At 47.2% G+C, this 13,764-nt stretch overlaps 1 protein-coding gene across 1 annotated transcript; it reads left to right on the forward strand.

The window, feature by feature from the left end:
- The first annotated feature begins 5,009 nt into the window (after positions 1 to 5,009).
- Positions 5,010 to 9,931, forward strand: LOC133377694 (fucolectin-1-like). Its single transcript, XM_061612214.1, has 4 exons — positions 5,010 to 5,077; positions 5,557 to 5,642; positions 8,548 to 8,845; positions 9,772 to 9,931. The coding sequence occupies exons 1-4, from the start codon at positions 5,010 to 5,012 to the stop codon at positions 9,929 to 9,931; spliced, it is 612 nt and encodes a 203-aa protein (XP_061468198.1).
- Positions 9,932 to 13,764: the final 3,833 nt, after the last annotated feature.

Here is a 13,764-nt window from a genome sequence, read left to right on the forward strand (position 1 = left end):
CGGTCCGATGCCGTTAAGGGCTTTATAGGTAAGAACCAACACTTTGAATCTGGCCCGGAAACATATAGGTAGCCAGTGCAGTTGGGCCAGAATAGGTGTTATATGGTCGAATTTCTTCGTCCCAGTAAGAACTCTGGCCGCAGCATTCTGCACTAGCTGAAGTTTCCGAATCATCTTCAAAGGTAACCCTACGTAGAGTGCATTACAGTAATCCAATCTAGAGGTTACCAGAGCGTGAATAACTGAGGCGAGGTTTTCCCTGTCCAGATAGGGTCGTAGTTGGGCTACCAGCCAAAGCTGGTAGAACGCATTCCGTGCCACCGAGGCTACCCGAGCCTCAAGTGACAGGAGCGGATCTAATAAGACCCCCAAACTATGGACCTGCTCCTTTAGGGGGAGTGTAACCCCATCCAGAGCAGGTCTGACATCAACCACCTGGGCAGAGTACCCCCCCACCAACAGCATCTCAGTCTTGTCAGGATTGAGTTTCAGTTTATTAGCTCTCATCCAGTCCATTATCGCGGCCAGGCAGCGGTTCAGTACATTGACAGCCTCACCTGAGGAAGATGAAAAGGAGAAGTAGAGTTGCGTATCATCAGCATATTGCTGAAAACGCACACCAAAACTCCTGATGACCTCACCCAGCGGCTTCATATAGATATTAAAGAGCATGGGGGACAGAACTGAACCCTGCGGGACCCCATATTGGAGTACCCAGGGACTCAAGTAATGCTCCCCAAGCATCACCTTCTGGAGGCGATTCCCAAGATAGGAGTGCAGCCACTGCCAAGCAGTGCCTCCAATTCCCAAGTCCGTGAGTCGCCCCAGAATGATACCATGGTCGATGGTATCAAAAGCCGCCGAGAGATCAAGGAGAACCAACAGAGTTACACTCCCTCTGTCTTTCTCCCGACAGAGGTCATCATACAGGGCGACCAAGGCCGTTTCTGTACCAAACCCCGGCCGAAAGCCCGATTGAAATGGGTCCAGAAAATCAGTTTCATCCAAGAGAGCATGGAGTTGGTGAGCGACCACGCGCTCTAGAACCTTGCCCAGAAATGGAACATTTGCTACCGGTCTATAGTTGTTAAAATTATCAGGGTCCAAGGAGGGCTTTTTTAGGAGCGGTCTCACCACTGCCTGTTTCAGGCAGAGTGGGACCACTCCCTCTCGTAAAGAGGCATTAATCACCTCCTTGGCCCAGCTGGCTGTTCCATTCCTGCTAGCTTTTATTAGCCATGAGGGGCAAGGGTCCAGAGCAGAAGTGGTCGCCCGTACCTGTCCAAGCACCTTGTCCACATCCTCGAGCTGTACCAACTGAAACTCATCCAATAAAACCGGACAAGACTGTGTTCTGGACACCTCATTAGATTCAACTGCTACAATAAAATGTCAAAACTGCCTACAAAACTGTGTTTATTAGGAGAAATTCGCATTAAAATGCTGAAAAGTTTTGTAAGAATTTTTAAAAACAAAATTCATAAATTGCTGCAGAAATGTGGAGAACCGAATTTAAGATTAGAAAAATTAAAAACAGAGAGTCTTGAAATTGGAAGATCTTTCCATCCCTGTTCAGGATCAACCGCTATGAACCTTCAGCTAAAAGAGGGCCCTGTGCTAAGTAGGAGTCGAGTGTGTCCAGCTATGGCAAGCCTGGGTCCGAATCTCATCTCTGTCCTCAAACTCAAGAGAAGTTCTTTACTCAGCTGCCCCACTTGATTCACAGCATGGCCTGAGGTCCTTCCCACTTCCATTTTGAGGAAAGTTTGTGTAGGGAGGTGTGTTATGTAATTTGTATAAATGAGCAGAGATCGTCAACGGTCTGAGCTGCGTGTGTGCCAGTGTGTGCGTTTAGCTAAGTGGCAGGCTCTTACTCTGCATTAGGATCACTGAGACTTGAGACTTAGTAAAATAAGAAAAGCTACTTTATTTATAGAAATGCATAGTAGATAGGAAAGGCATACCTAGTTCTAACTAGCTAAGTTGGAGGTGAAACACTGCAGGTCAAGGTAGTCAAGCCTAGCCATCTGGAGGACCCTGACTCCATCTCCTTTCTAGAACATGTTGGCTATGGAAATATTACTGACTTGATATAAAGTAGATATCGGTTTATTTCCCGATGACCTGACCCTAAACATTCCAGCGCTAAGTGAATAAAAGCCTGATTGAACAGGAAATGTTCTCCCCTCCCATTTCCTTGTGCATATCTATACTCAATGTCTTGTATGATGTTACCAACTGTATCACAAAAGAATGCCTGTGCTTCATTTACATGGTTGTAGACCTTGACACGCATACTCTTACAAATGTAGAAAATGTAACCTGAGTGTATTCTTAGTTTAAAGATCCCACTTGTAACCGAACCTCCCCTGCTCCTATCTATCCTTTGTTCCTCTGACTCTGAGTGCTTATCTCAAGGTCGTATAAACTATGCAAGCCTATGTCTGAAAGAAGGCAAGATGTTCCTGGCTTTGTTATCCTAAGCACCCCTTTTTCCATATCTAAGATGTTACTATGTCTAGCAATGTTTTTCTATTCTTTATGACGTCTGCTCCCCATTTTGTAACCGTTGGGGAAACTATATAAATCTTGTGTGTGTCAATAAACGGGGTTCCCACTTCTGAAAGGCAATTCGCTCACAGGTCTTGGGACCCCTTTGCAAAGGTAATATCGTGTATTATTTCCTGGCCTCTGGCAATAGATTTTTGCTCTCAACTCCGCACCTTCCCGGGTGTATGTGAGCTGAGTAGACAGTGACGGCTTGCATGTTGGGTTTGGACCTAACAAACACAAAGAAAATAACAAAACAGGAGTTGCTTTTGCCCCACTTCCAACAAGGTGGACAGAGAAGCCATGAAGGGAGAGGGAGAAGATGGTGATTAAAAACAACAACAACCAGTCATGCCATGACAGCACCCAGCTGGGGTGGGGGGCGCATAAGAAAGGCAGAGTCACATCACAAGAGATGTGGAAGAGAAATGTTCATGAGCCAGGAGGCGGAGTAGGGGAAGACAAAGAATTCAACCAATAAACTGAGCATCTGTGTGGAGGGGGGCAGGAAAAAGCCCCTCCAAAGAGCAGCCATGTGACGACAGATGGAAGGAGGGAATCTCTAGCCACCATGAACCAGAAGACTGAGCAGGCATGAGGGGAGGGATGGTGTCCAAAGATGATGGAACAGCCATGAATTTGGGTGACAGCAGGAGAGAAGGTATGTGCATGAGCGTTGCTTGGGTGGGGATCCTGGGAGACAGCATGACACTGAAGGAGTGGAAAAGGATGGCGGAGAGAGAAAGCGTTTGCATTCTGTAAATTGGAGGTGGATTTTCATTGGGAACATCAAATTGGGTTCAAAGGTTTCTGTTTTGTGACTCCCACATCTGCCTTCTATTCCATTCCATTGTGCGATGCCTCCCTCAGCATGGGATTCAGGAGGAGGGAGGATGATCTTTCACAGCCCTGTCTGGAAAATGGAAATGGCCTGCCTTCAAGACAATCCCAACTTATGGCAACCCTATGAATAGCATTTTCATGGTAAGCGGTATTCATGGGGGGGGTGTTTACCATTGCCTCCCTCTGACGATAGTCCTCCCCAGCTAGCCACAGCCTGCTCAGCTTGGCACAGCTGCACAAGCCAGACCCTTCCTTGTGTGCAACTGGGATCCTTGGGACTATGCCGCTTGCCCACAGCTGCACAGGGGGCAGGGCACATAACCCCTGAGCCACTCACTGTGGGGTGATCTTTAGCTGGCCCTTGATGCCCAGGAGACACGAGTGGGGATTTCAACTCACAGACTCTGAACTCTCAGCCAGGCTCTCCTCCCCACTCTGCTATACCAGCTGGGTGCCCTGTCTGGGGATGCCAGCAATTCAAACTGGGACCTTCTGAATGCAAAGCATGTGCTCTGCTGCTGAGCCAGAGCTGTTGCCTTTAGATGCACATTGCCTCTGGAAGTATGATCCAGTATGAGGTTTGGTGAAGACAGACACTCCTGCAGTTGACCTCCAGGAAGAAGCCCACCCCTGCTTCTGCCTACTCTACACTGCAGGGCTGGGCATCTCCACAAGCCCAGAGCAAACACTCTGCCTGACCTCTTGCCATGGCTGCACACACAACCTCTCCGACATCCTTCATTGCAGACCATTTCATTTAGGGCAGAACTGGTGGAACCGCCACATATGTAGCATCAGTAACCAATCTGGTCAATTATGTCCCCCTCATTAGTTCTAGCTTCAGTGTTGTTGAGCAGACAACTGGAGATCTTTTTATATCAAACATTTCTGGAATATGCCCCAAACTGCCTTCTCCTCCCAGTCTCTAGGAGAGGTAGCAGTTGGGGGAGGATTTGGGAAGGGCACGCTCCAAGAGGGTACTCTTGTTTTATAAAGTTAATACAGTAGGGCCCCGCTTTACAGCGCTTTGCTTTAAAGCATTCTGCTAATACAGCGGTTGTGAATTGTAGAAAGGCCCCGCTTTACAGCGCTTGTTCCGCTTTTACGGTGTTTTTTTGCCACCGGGCACCATTTTGGTCAATGTAAGTCAATGGGATCCGCTCGACAGCGGTTTTCGCTTTACAGCAGGGGTCTGGAACGTAACCCGCTGTATGAGCAGGGCCCAACTGTATTCTGTCTTCCTGGAAGCTTGCCAGTTTCAACATAAAAAGGGTGCTATGTGTATGTTCTGAGTTGTGGAGTTGCAACCACAAAAACATTTAATGAATGAAATGAAAAAAGGCAGGGAGACAGACAATCTATAAGGGAAAGTGACAACTTGATCTTGGTTGGATTTTTAACCTCAGAACTTTGCACAGAACATCTTTCCAACTGGCTCAGCGGTTTTGAACTACTAGGCAGGGACCTCCCACTGGGAAAAGGTAAATGGACCTGCCTTTCTCAACAGGCTGCCAAAAGGTGGTCCAAGAGCTGGGAGGAATCAAAGAGTTCTCCACTCCTTTGCCTGTTGGGAAACCAGCCCCTTCATTCTTCTTGTTGCTGAAAGGCAGAGGCCCATGAAGCCCTTTCCAGATGTAGCTGCCAAGTGGCTGAGGACAACAGCCCCAAGTTTGCAATCATCAAGGTGAGTCGGGACTGTGTTTATGCTGCTGCTTCCAGCTAAGTCAGGTTCTTTTGGAGCATTTCAGAGGATCATAGAATTATGGAACAAAAAAAGGATCCTACAACGGATCTTTTTCAGCCCACTTCAGTCCCTGAGGCAAAAGGGGGCAGGAAGAGACAGGGTGGACAGCAGACATTGCAGAGTCCAGCTGCCACTTTCTAAGACCCTCATTCAGCTCTGAGTGCCAGGGCAACACACTCAAACTAAGGTGATATAGAATGTCAGATGCAACAGCAGCTTGTGGTTTGGACCTTGACAAAACGAGATTTCCCAGCATTAAAGAACTAGCTGAAGTCGAGAAGCCTGGGTCCTCCTCCCAAAGCTATGATAATTGGGGGGAGGGAATCTCCTAAATCCTGACCAGCTGCTACTTGTGCTATTCCCATTCATGACTCTGGAATTTTCTTCTTCTCACCGGCATCTCTCCTCCCCTCTTGCAGGATGTCCTGGGTTTGGATTTTTCTGCTAGCCACTGAACTCCTGGAAGGACAGAGGGAGGCTGAGAGCTGCATACCACCTCCAGGGGGTAAGAACCGGGCAAAGGTGGGCATGGAGCTCAGCCACGGCTTGCCACCCAGCTGTGGAAAATTCTGGAGGGTCCCCAAGAGGCAGCCTGAGGAAGGTGATCAGAGGCAGAGACAGGGAAGCTGCAGCCACTGGCCACCTTTCCACTCTGTGGCTTGTCCTAGGCATGTCCTAATTTTTCCTCTCCTGATCCCAACCCATAGAGAAAATTGCATCAAAGTCTGCAGGGATAAGGTAAGGGGAAGGACCATTGCTCAGCGGCAGAGCATCTGCTTTGCATGCAGAAGGCCCCAGGTTCAGTCCCTGGGTAGCTCCAGGGAGGGCTGGGAGAGATTCTGGACTCCAAGGGCAGTCAGTGTAGACTCTACTGACCCAGATGGGCCAATGGCTTAGCTCACTATAAGGCAGCCTCTTATGTCCTTAAGCATAGGATAATAAACAATGGGTGGCCAACAGCTCTATGGTCACCACCAGCTTTCTCTATCTACCTCTTTGGGGCCTTCAGGATTCCCAACAATCAAGCCCAATGTAGACTTGAAGTGGGCAGGCCAGGCTACCCATATACTACCTGTGGGAAGATGCACTTTCCCTTGAGCCGTTTCTCTTCTCCAAGCAATCACAATCAACTAATTACAACTGAGGAAAATGTTCCTTGCCTCTTTGTACAGGTCAGCAGAGAGGCAACTTCTGGAAGGGGCACAAACTAGCTTCCCTTCCAACTCTGTCTTCTCCCATACTGTTTTCCTCAGAACTTCACAAGGGAGGAGGGAGGGAGGAGGGTTGGGAAGAAATCTGAGTCATTGTAGGCGAACCTACTTAATTTGCACTTTTAGAAACAATATGTAAACCAAAACAACCTGTTCTGGATGGGGTTGCACTCCCCTTGAAAGAGCAGGTACGCAGTCTGGGAGTTCTTCTGGATCCTGCCCTGCTGCTGGAATATCAGGTGGCTGTGGTAGTCAGGGGTGCTTTTAGCCATCTCAGAATGGTCTACCAGCTGTGTCCATACCTGGAGGCAGTTGACTTGGCCACAGTGACACATGCATTGGTGACATCGAGGCTTGATTACTGTAACGCACTCTATGTGGGGCTGCCTTTGAAAACGATTCGGAAACTACAGTTGGTCCAAAATGCAGCAGCCAGAATGCTAACTGGAGCACTGTGCAGGGAGCATATCACCCCTGTGCTTTATCGACTCCACCGGCTCCCAATTTGTTTCCAAGCCCAATTAAAAGTGCTGGTTTTGACCTTTAAAGCCCTAAATGGCCTTGGACCAGTTTACTTAAGGGACCGCTAATGTCCATATGTTCCTAGCCTGCATCTAAGATCATCTGCCTCCGGTCTTCTCTGCGTGCCTGGAATGAAAGAAGTTAGATTGACAGGCACGTGGGAGAGCCTTTTCAATTGTGGCTCCCAGACTTTGGAATTACCTGCCCCAAGAAGCCCGTTTTGCTCCCTCCCTGATGGCCTTCCGGAAACTTGTCAACACTATTTGTTCCAGAGAGCCTTTGGTTGGGACTGACGGGTCAGCCTGACACTGTTTTAAGCTTTTTATTCTCCATTTTTAAATCTTAAGTTCTTTTAGTCTCACTTTTTTATACGTGCATGCACATATATACATGCATGTTTGTATGCGTATGCATGATCGCATTTTATGTATTTTAATCTACTGTAATGTTTTATGTTTTTGTTGTGTATTTTATTGTGTATGTATTCGTTTTTATTGTAGCCGCCCTGGGTGCCCTATTGTAGGGTAGAAGGGCGGGATAGAAATATTTTAAATAAATAAAACGCAGCCATCCTTCAAAATCCATATTTCTCAAAATTTTGCAGTGCAGTCCTCCAGCCCAGAATGCATACAAAAATGCTGAAAGGTACATAAAAATCCATTACAGTAGGGAACATAACATGCAAAAGCACATTATAACACAGGGAATTTGTTTGCACTATTAGGCAAAATTGTATATGAAAATGTGTATTCATGTTGAGAGAAAAATGGTATTAACTGCTGCTGGATTTTCAAGCAGACATAAAAAAAAGTTTGCAAAGTGATGTGGAAATGTGTTGAACTGATCCTAAGGCTTGGAAAATAAAAAACTGAGAAAAACTAAAATGGACAGGTTCACCCACCCCTAGGGAGAAGGGGCAAATTGCTCCAAGGAGAAGGTGGAGGACCTTCTCTGTTGTGGCCCCAACATTATCTATCTATCTATCTATCTATCTATCTATCTATCTATCTATCTATCTATCTATCTATCTATCTATCTATCTATCTATCTATTACATTTGTATACCGCCCCATAGCCAAAGCTCTCTGGGTGGTTTACAACAATTAAAACATTAAAAACAAATATACAAATTTAAAAACACATATTTAAAAGCCAATTAAAACACATGCTAAAATGCCTGGGAGAGGAGGAAAGTCTTGACCTGGCGCCAAAAAGATAACAGCGTTGGCACTAGGCGACATGGAAGGCTCTGCTCTTTAAGGTCTGCCGGGGCCCCTCTTTGCCAGCCATTTAGCTCTCAAAATGTCGCTTCCTAGGCAAATGTTAGAACCCAGCGCAGATCATTGGCCATTCCTATTTAACTGGAAGCACAGCTTGGTGCTATTCCCTCAAATGGCCTTGGACTTGATGTTTTCTGCTGCTACTCCAAGTCTTTGAAACACTCTCGCCTAACTTAAGACCGATTGTAAAGATCTTGATCATTATCACAGGTGCGCACACACCTGGTTATCTTTATTAGCTGGGGCGTGAAAGCTTTGAAGAACATGAACTTGTTTGCTGTTCGTCTTATCTGTGGGGTTTATATAGTTTTCCTTGTTGGTGTCCATATTCTGTGTCAGAAAAGCTGGGAATGGGTGTGAAATAAGTGAGTACATCCATACTTTCCTTTGACTGTAGCTAAGAACTGGGCCAAATTCCAGCCGGCCAGCCAGTCCTCAACGTATCCACAGTGGGGCACAGTCTACAGCGTGGCAGAGAGTGCCGTGGATGGGGATCGTGATGGAGATTGGAGCCACGGCTCCTGCAGCCACACCACCCTGGAGAAAGAGCCCTGGTGGAGCGTGGACTTGGGCACTCGCTATGCCATCACTGCTGTGGTGGTGAAGAATCGTCAGGATTGCTGCTCTGAGCGGATCAAGGGAGCCAAGGTCCACGTAGGGGACTCCATAGCCAACTATGGCAAATGCAACCCTGTGTAAGATGTAGGGCCTCCCCCTTTCCTGATGCAAAAGCCCCTCCCCCCACAGGAGTCACAGGGTGCATGCTCAGGAGCATGTCATCCAGATTAGTGACCCACCTTGTCACCCTTACAGATTCAAAGCCAGGTGCTTAATATAGCAAAAGATTGGCTCTGTTTAATAATTTCCCTTACAGATTCTTTAAAAAAAGTATTAAGTGGTTTATCAATGCTTTTAAATAATTTAAAAAAAAACAGTGCAAGGAATGTGGAAGAAATGCCTCCACTGGCCTGGTTCACACATCACAGTAAGGCAAACGGTGGCTTACCAGGAACGTGCTGACTCTTCTCTCTCACAGGGGCAGGGCCATGGCTCAGTGGAAGAACATCTGCCTTGCATGCAGAAGGTCTCAGTTTCAGTGCGTGCCATCTCCAAGTAAGGCTGGAAGAATTCCAGTATGAAAACCTGGGAAGCTGCTGCCAATCAGTGCAGTCAGTACTGAGCTAGACAAGCCAACGTCTGACGTGGTTTAAGGCAGCTTCCTCTGTTCTGCCTTCACTAGCTTTGCTCTTTCCTTATGCTTTTAGCTCAGTGCAGCAGAGCAGTTAAGCCAAGGTTTGGTGGCCCACCTGATGCCCCCCCCCAACATTTTGGACTTCAACTCTCACCAGCCCCAGCCAGAATGATAGGAGTTGTAGCCCCAAATGTTTGGGGGGGGCAGGTTGACAAGGCCTGATGTCGGTACTGGAGAGGTTGTGCATGCCAGTGATATTGACAAGCACCCCGCACCACCACAAGGTTGACAGAGGCTGACCTATACAGAGTTATACAGGTGCAACTTCCTCAGCAGATCACAGCCAGTACATTTGGCTTGCAGGATGACCCAGTCCAAAGGGTGCCCCAGATGTCCCCTAATTTGCTGTTCTGAACTTTCTCCCTGCAGCTGTGGGATCGTCACCAACGGCAGCACTGGTTCACTCAGCATCATCTGTTGCCATGGACACAAAGGCCGCTATGTGAGCGTTATTATCCCTGGCCGGGCAGAGTACCTGACACTGTGTGAGCTGGAAGTCTACGGCTCCAAGCTGGAGGACCAGTGCTAGGGCCACCAGCAGTGTGTTTGTGTGTGTGAATGTACGTGTGCATCTTTGCTTCATAGACGGAAATAAAGTCATGGAAAGGGCAAACGTCTCATGCACTCTTGTGACTTCCTTGGTTAGTGTAGTCTTTCAAATGCTGAAGTTAAGTCTGGAGGAATCAATGCCTCAGTTTCCCAGTTCCTTGTGGCCACACCTCCTGATGCACCCCCCATGATCAATGTCTGTCTTCCTTTTCTATTTCCTTAGTTTTTCTTAGTATGAATAATTTTCCTTTGTCAAATTGTATGGGATTTTCACCAAAGTTAATAAGGTGAGCGAGGGGAAACCTCTACACTTTGCCTGAGACCTACCAGGGTCTTAAAGTGACTCTGATATATATTTTTACTGCCTTTCTGTATATATTAAAATCTTTTTACCCTGGCCTCATTTGTGGTTAGGGACACTCCCTTTTCTGCTTATTTTCGTAGGAAGTGAAAAAAGCTGAGTTTATGCAACAGGACTCAGAGGTGGTGGCCGGATTCCGCCTGTAAGTGACTGTGAAATATCCGGGGGTATGGGGAAGTGGGTGGTTTCATTGTTCCTTAATGTTTTGGGGTGTTTAAGACAGCACACACGCCCATTCAAAGGAAGGGTAGAGGGGGGATTTAGTAGGGGAGGCTGTTTCCATGTCCCTGTAAATAGGGGGGGGAAGGGAGAGAGAACGACTTCGCTCTTGGTGCTTGAAAGAAAATATTTAATAAAAGCAGGTGTCCAGGTTTTGAGTCCAGAGGAAGACCAGTCCCTTCAAGTCGCCATTACAGCAGTACTTTGGGTCCACATTTGGTCAGTGCTCTCAAAGGTGTGTTTGTAGAAGAATTCAGAAATGGATACAGAATGTGGTGAACTGAACTTAAGATCAGAAAAATGACAAACTGAGGGACACCAAAATGGACAGATTTGTCTCTCCCTATCACCAGCTGGGTTGTATATACGGCATGGTTAATATATGGCAGCTGCGACTCTTTGGATGACCTGGTATATCGAGTCTTAAAGGGAAAGGCAAGCACCAGCACTCTGAGTTGCACTGAGAAACAGGCTGCAGGAAATGTGAGCTGGCACTGTTGCCACAGGCACTTTGCGGTTGGTCAGCCAAGCTGCTAAATTGCCCTGTTTTGGGGAGTTTTCTTCCTAGCTTTGCTACTGGGTGTTCAACCGATCCCAACTATGTTAAACAGAATGTCAGGATGGTGATGTTAAACTGGCTAAGCCAAAAGGACACGGGAAAACAGGCAAAGACTGGAGAGGGAGAAGAGAAAGAGGCAAGAAAGGACTCGGTGATAGAGATTTGGAGGAGGAGTTGGCTGCTGGGAATTGTAGTTCTCTGCGGGGTAAACTGCAGTTCCCAGGATTCTTGGGGGGAAATAATGTGCTTTGAATGTATGGTGTATACACAACTTAAAAGGAAATTGAGCTGAGAAGAGACTTGAGATGGAACATGCAAATCTGAAAGGAATAAATGTCTCAAGACCACAAATGTTCTGGGCTATTTTTGACCCACTCTTGTTGCACCAGTATAGCCCCTCTGGACAGCAATCATGGGGTAGTGCTGGGGAAGCCTCACAGAAAATCTAACAGGATACATCCACCACTGAATTGTTTCAAGAACACATTGCAGAGTATGCCCACTATCAGGGACCAGCCTGGAGGGGGCCCTTCTGTTCTTCATCATATGTGTATAGGGCTAGCATCAGTTTGCCTGCCTGGTGCTACACAGATGAGCATATACAGTAGGGCCCCGCTAATATGGTGGGTTAGGGACCAGGCCCCCGCCGTAAAGCAGAAATCGCCATAAAGCGGGGCCCCATAGACTATAACGAGCTGCGTCGCGCAAAAATGACATCAAAATGATGTCAAAATGGCGCGCGATGGAAAAAACCCGCCATATTAGCGGAACAAGCACTGTAAGAGCGGGGCCTTTCCCTAATTGAAAACCGCCACATGAACGAAGCACCGTAAAGCGGAACACCGTAAAGCGGGGCCCTACTGTAGTCTAGAACTTGACACGAAGGAAACGGAGGGGAGGGGAAATGTGGGATGGTTGCAGTGATATGAAATGTTATAATATAAAATTATTATTTCAGTTAATTCTCTGGTTAAAGCAAATGTTCATGGCAAATGGCTCTCACATAGCCAAAGAACAATTGCTCAGTGTTTTAATAAAATAAAACTGGGGGGAGGGGAGGGACCCGCATACAGAACATGCAGAAAACTGCAGTGCATGAAACCTCAAGACTGTCAATCAGTTCTTACAGCCAAAGTTGCCCTTCAAAAGAAAGCGCCTTCCCCAACCAGGTGCCCTCTGGATGTTTGGACTACAAATCCTCTTTGCCCTAGCCCAAGCTGGGAAGGCTGCTTTAAAAAATGGCCAGGACTTGTCACCATCATGTGTGTCCCAAAGTTCTGAGAGTGGCTGTGCCACTTCCTCAGTCAAAGAAGGCCAGGGACCACCACTCCCCTCCTCTCTTAAAGAGTCGTCAGTGGCTCGCTGCTGGGGGCACCCAGCAGTCAGCCCTTAACGGCAAATGTTGCCTGTTGCTAGGGCAATCAAGACTGCAGAGAGGTAACCTGAGAGGTCTGTTTCAAAACACAGTCTTGGGGGCCCTCCTCTTACAGGCCCCCCAATGCTGTCAATAGGTAACAACATATTTAAGTACACAGAATATTGATATAAAAGTATTATAAGGTTTAGTTTGTAGGATTAATGATGATAAATTCATTAATAGCCATGAAACCATTTGTCTGTCCAGTGAATTGGCAGGTATTCAATCATGGCCGTTAATAAATCACTGACTTTATCTAACCTAGTGGAGTTCAAAAGGAATATCTTGCAATCTCGGGACATTGTGCATCATCATACGTTATCTATTCACAATCTTTAAAACTTCTAAAGAGAAGAAAATGTGAAATGCTAGTGGTTGCTAGACCAGGCCTCCAAGAGCTCTTCTGTATCTTTAAAAGTTGTGCAGGGGGAAGGGAGAATTCCGCCTTGTGGTTTTTCCCATTACAATGTTGCAAGAAAACCTGCACTTGGCTGAATTCTCTTTTCTCTTAAAGATACAGAATCGTTCTCAGGCCAAGAACCTGGCAACCCTATATCCTCTCCCTCGTCAGTCCACTCTCCGCCACCCACTCTCCGGCCTTACCTGGCAGTGCCCCTTTCTCCTACCTTTTCACATTATTTTTACCAGGTGGCTGGACATGCTGGAAAGGGCAGTGCCAGCCTCTAAGCTCCTGCCATCTCCATTTCCCAAGACCCAGGAGAGGAGAGGCCTCCTCCTGGGACAAGAAGAGGGAGGGCAGCTGCTGGGGCAGCATGCCAGTAAATTCCTCCCCCCCCTTTAACCTCAAGGGACAAGGGGACCCAGGGAGGTCTTAACAGGCACTGCATCTCCTGTGGGCACTGCATTGGGGATGACAGATCTACACTGGCTGGAGCAGAACATGCCCGGTTGCTGCTATGGCAGAGAGGGTAGAGCGGGCACCTGCACTTACCACGGGCAGGCTTTATGGGTCAGGCCTGAATTGATGAGCACCTTCAGTGGGAGGGTTTTTAAATCCTAGGCCAGCCTTCGCGTTTTGCCAACTTGGTGGCAGAGGCTGACTGGTTAGGGTTAGTCGAAAACGTTCGAAGAACACCAGGCTGGTGAAGGCTGTTCTAAGTATAGCTTACTTATAATTGATCTAAATAATACCTTAAATTGTAAAACGTATTGTTTATGCTGTTCTTGTCCCACTAGCTAGCGCCTGTGGGCTGCCTCAACAAGAACAGTGGGCATAACTGTTTAAGATAAGTGAAT

Source organism: Rhineura floridana, chromosome 1 (assembly GCF_030035675.1).
Source record: "Rhineura floridana isolate rRhiFlo1 chromosome 1, rRhiFlo1.hap2, whole genome shotgun sequence".
In the NCBI taxonomy this organism is placed as follows: Eukaryota; Metazoa; Chordata; class Lepidosauria; order Squamata; family Rhineuridae; genus Rhineura; species Rhineura floridana.

Coding starts and splice junctions, on each gene's coding strand:
- LOC133377694 (XM_061612214.1), top strand. CDS start 5,010: ATGAAGCCCTTTCCAGATGTAGCTGCCAAGTGGCTGAGGACAACAGCC. Junction 5,078..5,556: donor CCAAGTTTGCAATCATCAAG/GTGAGTCGGGAC, acceptor CCCCTCTTGCAG/GATGTCCTGGGTTTGGATTT. Junction 5,643..8,547: donor CTGCATACCACCTCCAGGGG/GTAAGAACCGGG, acceptor CTTTGACTGTAG/CTAAGAACTGGGCCAAATTC.